This window comes from Tamandua tetradactyla, chromosome 8 (assembly GCF_023851605.1).
Source record: "Tamandua tetradactyla isolate mTamTet1 chromosome 8, mTamTet1.pri, whole genome shotgun sequence".
In the NCBI taxonomy this organism is placed as follows: domain Eukaryota; kingdom Metazoa; phylum Chordata; class Mammalia; order Pilosa; family Myrmecophagidae; genus Tamandua; species Tamandua tetradactyla.
Genome location: NC_135334.1, coordinates 68,153,082 through 68,165,994, shown reverse-complemented (window position 1 = coordinate 68,165,994; position 12,913 = coordinate 68,153,082). Strand labels below are relative to the sequence as shown.

Sequence of the window (12,913 nt, the reverse complement as noted above, 5' to 3'; positions counted from 1 at the left end):
AGATTCCTCACAGCTTACACCATAGGATATAGTGATGATGTTTTGCTCTTTTCATGTTGAAATACACTTTCAGGGTAGGTGGGGGGAAAGCTGACTTTGATATAGGAAAAAAGAAACAGCAAGAGCTTGCCTGCCTGTGGTTCGGGGGCCCTGCCGAGGGACTGGTGTGCCTCCACCCTTTTGATGTGCTCTCAAGTAGAAGGCCCATGGGGACAAATCCTGGATTGGCATTATACAAATGCCAGAATGCTGGCGAGAAGCTGTTGCCTTTTTGAGGGGTAGGGTTGGAGTGGGAGTAATCCTTTTAAAAAGGCAACAATAGCTAGGTAAGTTGTTGTTGTTGTTTTTAATCGGCTTTCTCTGTCCAAATGCAGCTTTTCCCCCGTCAGTCCAGGAAGCTTGAGTAGAATGATTTTGTGTAAGCCTTCAGGTCACAAACTGTCTGCTTTAACTTCTCGTCCCTCCTAAAACATGCCAGCCCTTGTAGTCAAATCACATTAGTAATCTGATGTGCTGGCAGCCCAACCATCCCTGAGTCTCGTTTTTCCACATGTCTGATGTCCTCACTGATTGTAGTGGCTCAGATAGGGTGTTTTGGATCCCTACCATACGTGTGAGGCCCTGTTGTCCTCAGCCACAAATGCCACATCTCACATGTCCTCTGTGTACTCAGGATAAGAGACTTAGGCTAACTTTCTGGGCACGGTTGTAAGATAGATTCTGTCAGAGCTTAATCATTGTCTGCAAAGTGTGTGGGGGAGGAGGATTATTGCTAATTTTGTAAAATAGAGTCTAGTCCTCTCTTTTTAATAAACTTAATTCTCCTGGCATCTGTAATATCATTAGGAGCTCGGGTGTGCATGAAAACAAGAGGCCAGCACATGGATTTTAATGTTTATCTAACAACTGTGGAGATTTGAGGGAGTATGCAGTGAATGTAAAAGACCTAGTGTACTTGGCAATCTCTTGTGTAAATTACAGTAAAACAAAGTAAATGAAATTTAAACAAAAAATAAATTTGATCACAAAATGCCAAAAAAAAAAAAATGAAGGAAAAATTAGGGCATTTCTAGATAAACAAAATCATAAGACGTTCATTGCCTGTAAATTTTGCCTAAGAGAAATGTTCAAGGGAATTCTTCAAGTTGAAATGTGAAAACTTAAGATAGTAACTCTGAGCTATACAAAAAAATAAAATAAAGAATTCCAGTAAAGACAACTATATAGGTAAATATAAAAGCCAGTATTATTATATTTTAGTTGGTAACTCTTCTCTTTGTTTCCTGCATGGTTTAAAAGACAAATTCATAAAAAATTATATATCTGTGTTCATGAGCACAGAATGTATAAAGATGTAATTTGTGAAAACTATAACATAAAGGGGAGGGGAGGAAGTTTGTATAGGAGCAGAGTTTTTGTACTGAAGATAAGTTGGTATCACTTGAATCTAGATTGTTATAAATTTAGGATGTTAATTTTCTAGAGAGAAGATATCCAAAAAGTATACCCAGAAAAGATATGAGAAGGGATCAAAATAGTACATTCAAAAAATTAAACACGCATGCATAAAAAAAAAATGGTAAAGGGCAAACAGGGGACAAAGAAGGCATAAGTCATACAGAAGACTAACAGCAAAACAAGAAGTAAGTCTTTCCTTATTAATAATTACTTTAAATCTAAATGGGTTAAACTCTCCAACCAAAGGCAGAGATTGGCAACTGCATTTAAAAAGCAAACATCCAACTCAATGCTATCTACAAGAGATTCACTTTAGATCCAAAGATACGAAGAGTTGAAGGCAAAAGCATGCAAATAGTAGGCAAAAGAGAGCTGGCAGTGGCTATACTAATATAAACAAAATAGTTAAGTCAAAAGCTGTTAGAAGAGACAAGAAGGACATTAGATATTGATTAAAGGGTGAATTCATCAAGAAGACATAACAATTATAAACATTATATACATCAAACAGTAGAACACCAAAATATATGTCAGAATTCACAGATTTGAAGGAAGAAATAGACAGTTCTACAATAATAATTGAAGACTTTAATACCCCACTTTCAGTAATAGATAGAATATCTAGACCAAATATCAACAAAGAAATAGTGGATTTGAACAATGCTGTTAACCAAGTTATCTAACATATATGAAACACTTTGACTAAAAATAGCAGAATATATAATTTTTTCAAATGCACCTGAAACTTTCTCTAGGACAGATCATATATTAGGCCACAAAACCATCTAGAGCAAATTTTAAAAGATTGAAATCATGTAAAGTATCTTTTCCTACTGCAATAGAATGAAATTAGAAACCAATAACAGAAGGAAAACTGGAAAATTCAGAAATAGAAATTAAACAACACACTCTTAATGGGTCAAAGAAGAAATCACCAAAGAAATGAGAAAATATTTAGAGAAGAATGAAAATGAAATCACAACATACCAAAAACTTGTGAAATGCAGTAAAGGCAGTGCTTAGAATGAAAATTATAGCTCTAAATGCCTACATTAAAAAGAAGAAAGATCTCAAATCAATAACCTAACACCTTGAGGAAATAGAAAAAGAAGAGAAAATTAAATCCAAACTGAACAGAAGGAAGGGAATTATAAATGTTAGAGTTACAATAAATGAATAAAGTACAGAAAAATAATATACTCAGTAAAACCAAAAAATGGTTCTTTGAAAAGAGAAACAAAATTGACAAATCTTTACCTAAACTAATCAAGAAAAAAGGGAAGGAAAAAGCAAATCACTAAAATCAGAAATGAAAATGAGGACAATATATCTACCTTCTAGAATAAATAAGGATCATAAAAGAATACTGTGAATAATTGTATGCCAATAGATTACAAAACCTAGATAATGGACAAAATCTTAGAAACACACAAATTACAACTATGTACTCGGTAAGAAACAGAAAAATCTGAATAGAACTATATTGTAAATAGATGAACCAATAGTCAAAATCTCCCAACAAAGAAAGGTCCAGGACTTTTTTTTTCACATTACCCTGATCAGACAAAGATACCACGTAGAAAAAAAGAAAACAAAAAAACACAGAGATCAGTATTCCATATGAACATAGATGCAAAAATCCTCAACAAAATACTAGCAAATCAAATGCAGCAGCATATTTAAAGGATTATATGTCCAACTAGGATTTATCCCAGGAATACAAAGGTGGTTTAGCATAAGAAAATCAATTAGTGTAATATACCACATTAGTAGAACAAGGAATCAGAAAACATGATTATCTCAATTAAGAGAAAGCAGTTGACAAAATCTGATACAATTTCTTGTTATAAACACTCAGAAGACTAGGAATAGAAGATTCCTTCATCAATATGATGGAGGGCATACATGAAAAACCCATAGCTAATATCATATTCAGTGCTAAAAGACTTAAAGCTTTTCCCCTAAATTCAGGGACAAAACAAGGATGCCCATATTCACTACTGCTGCTCAACACTGTACTGGATGTTCTAGCCAGAGCAATTAGGCAAAATAAGTAAGTAAAAAATAAATAAATAAGAGGCATCCACATTGGAAAGGAAGAAGTAAACTATCTCTGTTGGTAGATGGCATGGTTATATATATAGAAAATCCCAAAGAATCCACAAGAAAACTGCTTCATCAATATTAAAATGTTTGTGCATCAAAGGACATTATCATGAAAGTGAAAAGACAACCTCCAGAATGGAGGGAAATATTTGCAAATCATATATCTGATAAAGGTTCTATATCCAGAACATATATTTAGAATATATAAAGAACTCTTACAACTCAAAAGGACAGTTAAAACCCAATTAAATTGGGCGAAGAAGTTGAAAGATATACAAATAGCTCAAGAGACCATGAAAAGATGTTGATCATTAGCCATTAAGGAAATGCAAATCAAAACCACAATAAGGTAGCACTTCACACCCACTGTGAAGGCTGGAATTTAAAAAGTTGGAAATTATAATTATTAGGATATGGAGAAACTGGGACCCTTATATATTAACTGTCAAAAAAGTTTGACAGTTCCTTAGAAAGTTAAACATAGAATGACCATATGACCCAATATCATAGGTATACAGCCAAAAATAATTGGAAACAGGTACTCAAACAAATATATGTACACACATATTCACAGGAGCAGCATTCACAATAGCCAAAAATGCTGTGTCCATCAATGGATGAATGGATAAACAGATTGTGTTATATACATAGATGGAATATTACTCAGCCATAAAAAGGCAATGCTTCAACATGGATGAACCTTGAAAACATTATGCTAAGTCAAAGAAGGCTAACACCAAAGGTCACATATTGTATGATTCCATTTATATGAAATATCTAGAATAGCTAATCAATAGAGATGGAAAGCAGATTGTCATTGTCTGGGATTGGGAGGAGGAGAGACTAGGTGCAACTGCTTAATGGGTACAAGGTTTTCTTTTGGGGTGATCAAACTATTTTGGAAGTAGATAGAGGTAGTGCTTACACCGCATTATGAGTGTACTAAATGTCACTGAATTGTTTACTTCAAAATTGTTTACTAAAAATTGGCAGCAACTTTTCTTTATTGGTGACATAAAATGATGTATTTTAAAATCCATGATGTCTTCTTAGATGCAATAAAATATATTATTAGCCACTTTACAGGTGAAGAAACTGAAGCTTAGAGAATTTGAGTAAGTTGCCCAAGAGCAAGGATGTGATCCCCATTTTTTTATTCTAAAGTTCATGCTCTAAACCAGCTACTATACTGCTTCCCACCACCTGGTGGAAACAATAGATTTTAAAACTTTAATTCATTCAGCACTTATTCAGTATCTGCTATGACTTAGACACCAACCCAGAAATGTTGGGGATAGAAAGATGAGTAAAATAACTTTTAATGTGACAATTAGGGACTGTAGATATCAGTGTAATTAAGTAAAATTTTCAGCTGCATAAAACTTTTAATGGAGTCTAAACCAAAAATGGTTCATTTTATGTCATAGGAATTTTACCTCAATTTTTTAAAAGTATGATTTAAAAAAAAAAAGTTACCTTGCCCAGGTAATCAATCTGTGTAAAATATCCCTGGAAATATATCATGATGGAGAAAATTAGAATTGTCAAAACTCCTCTGAAGGAGAGATTGGAAGAAAACTTTCTTAGACTGTTTGGGAATGTGGTGTGACCATAAAAGCAGATCTTTTCATGTGCTAACAGGCCATTTGTATATCTTGTCTTATGAAATATCTCTTCCTTTTTTTCCTTTCTTTGTTTAAGCATCACAGGCACATGTGGTTTTTTGATTTTTGAGAGTCCTTGTTTTCTAGGCAATTATATTTTAGGGGAAGTTATTTACAAGTTATTTCTAAACTCAGCTTCTATTGATATTTTGATCTCTGAAGTAAAATTCATTTTTATTTGGTTTCCATATATCCCTTGTTGGCATGTGATTAAGCCATTTATCGTTGTGGCTCTACCCCGTCCCTAACTCCAAAATGGAGTTCTCTCACTTGTTCAGCTCTTTGCTCAGTCATTTATATAGCATATTCAATTTGAATCCGCTTCATAAAGTTATTCTTCTATTTGTCCTAGGAAGTCACTTTATTTTTCTTATTTTATTTAAATTACAACTCATTTTTATATTAAACATTTCCTCCTTTTTAAAAAAACAGAACTTAGAAAGAAGGAATCTAGCATCTCTTCTGGCTCTATTAGTCTTCCATCTGCAATCATATGATTTAATTATTTCCATTAAGTTCTTTGCGAATCTTTTATATTTTTTATTCTTTTCATTTTCAAAATGATTTGTATACAGATCACCACAATTATATTCATAGTAACCCTATGTAAGCAGGGTAAAAATTTTATTTGCATTTCATTTAGGGATTAAATTATAAAACTGAAATTCACATAATCTGGATGACTTGCCCCAAGTTAACAACTAGTACACTAGTTAAGACAGCATTAATATAAGCCAAGCCCTCTATCTTGGAGCTTGTCTTTATGAAACTTATTTCTGCAAAGGAGAATCTAAACCTACTTATAATTATGTCTAAGAGTCACTCCCAGAGAACCTCTTTTATTGCTCAGATGTGGCCTCTCTCTCTAAGCCAACTCTGCAAATAAACTCACTCCTCTCCCCACTATGTGGGACATGACTACCAGGGATGAGCCTGGCCCTGGCATTATGGGACTGAGAAAGCCTTCTTGACCAAAAGGGGGAAGAAAGAAATGAAACAAAATAAAGTTTCATTGGCTAAGAGAGTTCAAATAGAGTCAAGAGGTCATTCTGGAGGTTATTCTTATGCATTATATAGATATTCCTTTTTAGTTTCTAAGGTGTTAGAATAGCTAGCAGAAATACCTGAAACTGTCGAACTGCTTGCTATCCAGTAGCCTTTATTCTTGATGAGGATTGTATAACTACATAGATTTTACTGTGTGACCATGTGATTGTGAAAACTTTGACACTTCCTTTGTCCGGTGTATGAACAGATAAGTAAGAAAATAAAAGCAAAAAATAAATAAGTAATAGTGGAGGATGAGAGATATGGAATGTTTTGAATGTTCTTTTTTATTTTTTTATTTTGGAGTAATGAAAATGTTCTAAAATTGATTGTGGTGATGAATGCACAATGATATAATACTGTGAGCCATTGATTGTATACTTTGATGATTATATGGTATGTGAATATATCTCAATATAATTGCATTTAAAAGGCAGCATTAATTGTTGCTGAATTGTTTCTGTTATTGCTGCCATCATTATATACTCTAGCATAGGCAGCGGCATGAGATAGGAAGCAGAACAGCATAAAGATTAAGAACAGAGGCTTTGGGTCAGACAGTTTCCAATACTGGCACCATCATTTACTAATTCTCTGACACTGGGAAAGTCATTTAACTTTTCTGATCTTAGTTTCCTGTGTTGTAAAGTGGAATAATTTCTATCTCATAAAATTGGGGCAATTAGATTTGAAAAACTATATATTGGTTTTAAATGACAGGGTTTGGTACACTGAAAGGTAGCTCTTGTTATCATGATTGTTGTTATTTACTAGGTAGAAGAAAAAGGGAACTTATTTATTGAGCCTCTACTATGTGCCAAATATTTCATCAGTCATCTTTCTAGGTGGATTAAATCACCCCCATTCTCATAGATAAAGAAACTGGAGACAAGGAGGTTAACTAACTTACATGTTAACACAGTTAGTAAGTGGAATTCAAGCATAGGTATTTTTTACCCCAGAACCTATGTTCATTCTAGTATGTCAGTAAATAAGGGGTTGTATTTCCTATAAATAGAGATTTCCTTATACACTTGTTCAATCCATGAACATTAAGTATTTCAATTCAAACCATCTTTGAAAGAAATGTAAGATCAGTTTGTAATAAAACATTGTAATTGCAACAAAATGTCCTTGCATATTATCTTTATCTCCTATACGTTTCAAGATAATTGAAACTAAAAGTATGAATAATTAAGGCATCGGCATGAATTCAAAGTTCTAATTGGCCGAACCTAGATCTTAGCATTCAGTTGTCTCTACTCTTGGGCTGCCTAGTCTAATAAAGAATATAAGAAACAGGTGTACCTCATTTTATAGGATTTAAAAATCCAGGATTACGTCACCATTTGGCAACCATGATAGTAATAATTAATTTCAGGGGAAAAATTATCAAATGACAGTGAAAGTTTGTTGAGAAATAGAATACTTATTGTCATTTATCTCTCACAGATGACTTTTTAATTAAAATTTGGGAAAATAATTTTACGTGAGAAACCTGGTAGATATCACCTTAACTATATAATTAAAGTTAACATCATTTCTGCAGAATTCATCACTTCTGCCAAAAAGTGAAACTAACCAGAATTGTGGGATGTCCTCCACAATAATTGGTCTGTATTCTTCAAAATTAAGAGGATACTATGAAAAATTACATGGCAACAAATTAGATAACCTAGATGAAATGGAAAAATTCCTAGAAACACACAAACTACTGTCGCTGATTAAAGAAGAAATAGAAGATCTCAGCAGACTAGTAACAAGTAAAGAGACTGAATTAGTAATCAGAAGCCTCCCAACAAAGAAAAGCTCAGGACCAGATGATTTCACTGGTGAATTGCACTAAACGTACCAAGAAGAATTACTAACTATATAACTCAAACTCTTTTAAAAAATTGAAGACAAAGGAACACTTCCTGCCTGATTCTATGAGGCCACCATCACTTTGATACCAAAACCAAATAAAGATATCACAAATAAGGAAATTGCGGACCAATGTTCCTCATGAATATAGATGCAAAAATCCTCAACAAAATACAAGCAAACTGAATCCAGTAGTACAGTAAAAGAGTTAGACACTACGATCAAGTGGAATTTATCCCAGGAATGAGAGGATTCAAAATAAAATTAATCAGTTTAATACACTGCAATAATAGAATGAAGGAAAAAAAACCCAAAGACATGATCTTCTCAACTGACACAGAAAAGGCATTTGACAAAATCTGCCACCCCTTCTTCACATAAACACTTAGAAAATAGGAATAGAAGGAAACATCCCTAGCATGATAAAGGGCACATCTAAAAAACCCACCACTAACGTCATACTCAATGGTGTGAGATGGAGTGCCTAACTCCTAAAATTAGGAACAAGCCCACCGTTCCCACTGACACCACTGTTATTTGTCATTACACTGGACGTTCTAGTGAGGGTACGTAGGCAAGAAAAAGAAATAATTGTTATCCAGCTTGGAAAGGAAGAAGTAAAAATGTGCCTGTTTTCAGATGACACGATCATATATATATGATCCTGAAAAATTGACGACAAAACTACTGGAGCTAATAAGCAAATTAAGCAAAGTGGCAGGGTATGAGATCAACTTGCAAAAGTCAGAGGTGTTTCCATACAATAATAAAGAACAGTCTGAGAAACTATTCCGTTTACAATAGCAACTAAAACAATCAAATATCTAGGAATAAATTTAACCAAGAATGTAAAGAATTTGTACATGAAAAACTACAAACATTGCTGAAAGAAGCCTACATAAATGAAAGATCATTCCATATTCATGAACTTGAAGGCTAAATATTATTAAGATGTTGATTCTGTCCAAAGCAATTTACAGAATCAGTGCAATCCCAATAAAAATTACAACAACCTTCTTTTCAGAAATAGAAAAAACAGCCATTAATTTCACATGAAAGGGGCCCAAAAGCCAAAAACTCTTGAAAAAGAACAGTTGGAGGGCCCATAACCTCCAAATTTGAAAACTTATCTACAAAGCTACAATAATCAAAACAGCATGTTACTGGCACAAGGACAGACATATTATACCAATGGAATGGAATTGAGAGTTCACATAAACCCTCACATCTATGGCCAATTGATTTTTGGCAAGGATATCCCATTCAATCAATGGGGAAAGAGTAATCTCTTCAACAAATGGTTCTGGTAAACTTGAATATCCAGAAGAATGAAAGTGGATCTCTACCTCATACCATATACAAAAATCAACTCAAAATGGATTAACATCCTAAATATAAGAACCAAGACTACAAAACTCCTAGAAGAAAACAGAAACATCTTCAAAGATGTTTGACACAGGACCTTTGTATTAGGCAATGGTTTCTTAGACTTTAAATCAAAAGTACAAACAAACAAAAAACATAGCTGAGATTTCATTAAAATTAAGAACTTTTGTGTATCAAAAGACTTTATCAAGAAAATAAACAGACAATGTACAGAATAGGAGAAGATATTAAAACCTAGAATATATAGAAAACCCTTACAACTCAACAAGAAAAAGACAACCCAATTTAAAAACAAGCAAAAGACCTGAATAGACCGTTCTCCAAAGAAGATATACAAATGGCCAACAAGTACATGAAAAGATATTCAACATCATTAGCGATTAGGGACATACAAATCAAAATCACAATAAGATACCATTTCAGGCCCACTAAAATGGCTTCTATTAAAAAAATGAAAATAGTAAATATTGATTAGGATGTGGAGAAATAGGAAACCTGTATATTGTTGATGGGAATGTAAAAAAAAGTAGCAGCTGTGGAAAACAATTTGGCTGAATAAATAAATAAAAATAACAACAAAGAATATCTAAATGGCCAATAAAGATGAAAAGGTGCTCAACTCATTTAGTTATCAGGGAAATGCAAATTAGCCACAGTATAACAGTACTTACTGCCTGTCTGCCATAATGAATAAAATTAAGAACATAGGCATACAAGGAGTTGGATATGAAGCAACAGGAAATCTCATACATCACTGGTGGGCATGTGTATTGGTACAACCACTTAAGTAAACCATTTGGCAGTATTTACTAAAGCTGAATATATATATGTCACTTTTGACTCAGCAATTCTACTTATATGTATAATATCCAACATAAATGTATAATATATTTGCCAAAAGGCATATAGAAAAATGTTCATAGTACAATGATATAACTTAGCCCAATTGGAAAATACACTAAAGCCCACAGTAGTAGAGCAGATAAATAAATTGTCATATATTCACAAAGTGGAGTATTATACATACGATAAGATAAACGTATCACAACTGTATCTAATGATATGGATGAATTTCACTAATATGATGTTGGGTAAAAGGAGCCACGGAACACACATATTATATTATTCTGTTTATATAAATTTCAAAAAAAGGCAGAGCTACTAACAGCTGTTAAAAGTCAGGATAGTAGTTATTCTTCAAGGGAGGGATAGTGACTGAGAAGGAGGTACAAATGTGGCTTCAGGGATGCTATGGTGTTCTTTTCCTTGATCTTGGTGCTAGTTACATAGATGTACTCACTTTGTGAAAATTCACTGAGAAATGCAGTTAAGATTGTACATTTTTCTGTAATGTCTTTTATATGTCAATAGAGTGTTTTGAAAAAATAGACCTCAATTTAATTAAATGTATTTTACATGTAGTTTTTAGAGAATGTATGGATTGCCTGAGTAATGACATAAAATTGGCCAGTATGGTGGTATGTGAGACTAGTTTCTGCCCAAGAACATGTACTTTGCAGGGACTAGACACTAGAAGGACAAAATGAAAAATAATTTGCCATAATAAAAATACCATGCTCTTTGAAATCAAGTGGTTCTGGGTTCAAATGCTGAAATCTTAGACAGTTTCTTCATCTATAAAAATAGAAATCAGGGTGGTACAATGGTGGCTCAGTGGCAGAATTCTCACCTGCCATGCCGGAGACCCAGGTTTGATTTTCAGTGCTTGCCCATGTAAAAAAAAAAAATTAATTTTTAAAAAATGAAAATCATATACCTACTTTGAAGGGTTGTTTTATATAGTGCAGATAACTAAGTATAAAGTATTTGACCTGTTAATAAGGGCCTAGAAAATGTTAGTGGATAGTTTTTATTATTAAACAGTAATATTGCCTTCTGTATGCTTGTGCTGTTCATTCATAAAATATACAAATTTTAAATATATAAATATGCAAATTTAGAGCTTCTCATTGGCCTAGCTAAGTTAGGTGTCCACTCCTGGTCCATCCAGCCTCTTGCAGACTATGAGCAGTGCAGGTTCTCTGAGAGTATGGTGAGAGAAAATAACATGTAGTCCTAGATCACAGAGGTATGTATGCAAGTGGTAAAGTAACATTGTTTGTTTTCCTAGTTATTCTAAAACAAGTTTCTTTTTCCTTCTTTTTTTTTTTTAAAGGTTTGAATGTTTCAAGATCAAGAACTCAGTAAACTACCATCTGCTTTTTATATTAGTTCTATTCAGTTTAATAGTAACCACAGTAAGTTATATTTTGTTTCTACTAGGTTAAAAATGTGAGCTAGCTCTTTATGGAGCTTGGCACATTTTTGCTTCCAGTATTTGATACATGCTATTCAAAATGAAATATTTCTACAGAAAACTGCAATTTCTCAAAAGTTCCTTTATTTTCAGTACATAGCATTTTTTACTGAAACTGAAATAACTTTTTAAAATTTGGTTTTTTTGTAAAAGGGTGGGAAGTAAAAGCAAAAATTAACAACGAAAAAACCTTTAATCTCATGGATGACTATATTACCTCCTAATTGTTAACAAGAGAGCTGCTCTGTTCACTTGGTCCTAGAATACCTGTCTTAATAGTTAACCTTTTCCTACAAATTTGATCTTACCCTAGTATTTTATTCCTCAAGTAATTGCATTTTGAATTAAGTAAACTAAATTTTAATTTAATTCAGCAAACATTTATTGAAAACCTACCACGTCAGACACTAAAAATACAAGAGACTAAGAAGCAGTTGCTATCCTTGAGGAGCTCATTCTAGGAGGGAAGTTAAACATTAAAGGATGATAATTGTAATAATAGAGGTAAAAACTAGTTATACAATGATGAGAAGATCAATCAAGACTGCTCCTGTGGGTCAAGAAAAGCTTCAGATAGGAGGCACTTGAGCTGGGTTTTAACTGCACAAGGGTGTAGTGACAGAGGCTACTGCATGTCCACAGGCATAGAACTACAGAACACAGTGATTTTTAAGTGCTTCCTAGTGCCAGATATTATACCAAGTACTTTCTATTTATTGTGTCATTAAACCATCATCACCAGTGAAACTGGGAGAGATTTAGTACAGCTGAATCATATGGTAAGTGGAGAGGAATGGAGATACGAGTCTAGTAAATTAGACAAATTTTAGATTATAAAGACCCTTGTATGCTATGTTTACAAGTTTAGAATTTTATCCTGAAGGCAGTGTGGAGCCATTAAATAAAGAGGAGGAAAACTGTAATCAGATATGTATTTCAGAAAGATTACTCTGGTTATGGAGGATAGAGTGAAGGGATATGAGGCTAGACCCAGGGATAACAAGATCTAGAGTCAGGGATTTTTGCATTTGCCTAGGCAAATATGAGACTCAGTCTAAAGAAAAAATAACTG

At 33.4% G+C, this 12,913-nt stretch overlaps 1 protein-coding gene across 2 annotated transcripts in view; it reads left to right on the top strand.

Annotated features, from left to right (window-relative positions):
- ACER3 (alkaline ceramidase 3) overlaps positions 1-12,913 on the top strand; it is a 173,649-nt gene that overhangs the window by 127,114 nt on the left and 33,622 nt on the right. For both annotated transcript variants that reach the window (XM_077113516.1, XM_077113517.1), the window contains one exon: positions 11,701-11,782. In XM_077113516.1, coding sequence (XP_076969631.1) covers positions 11,701-11,782 — 82 coding nt within the window. The remainder of the gene's footprint in view (positions 1-11,700; positions 11,783-12,913) is intronic.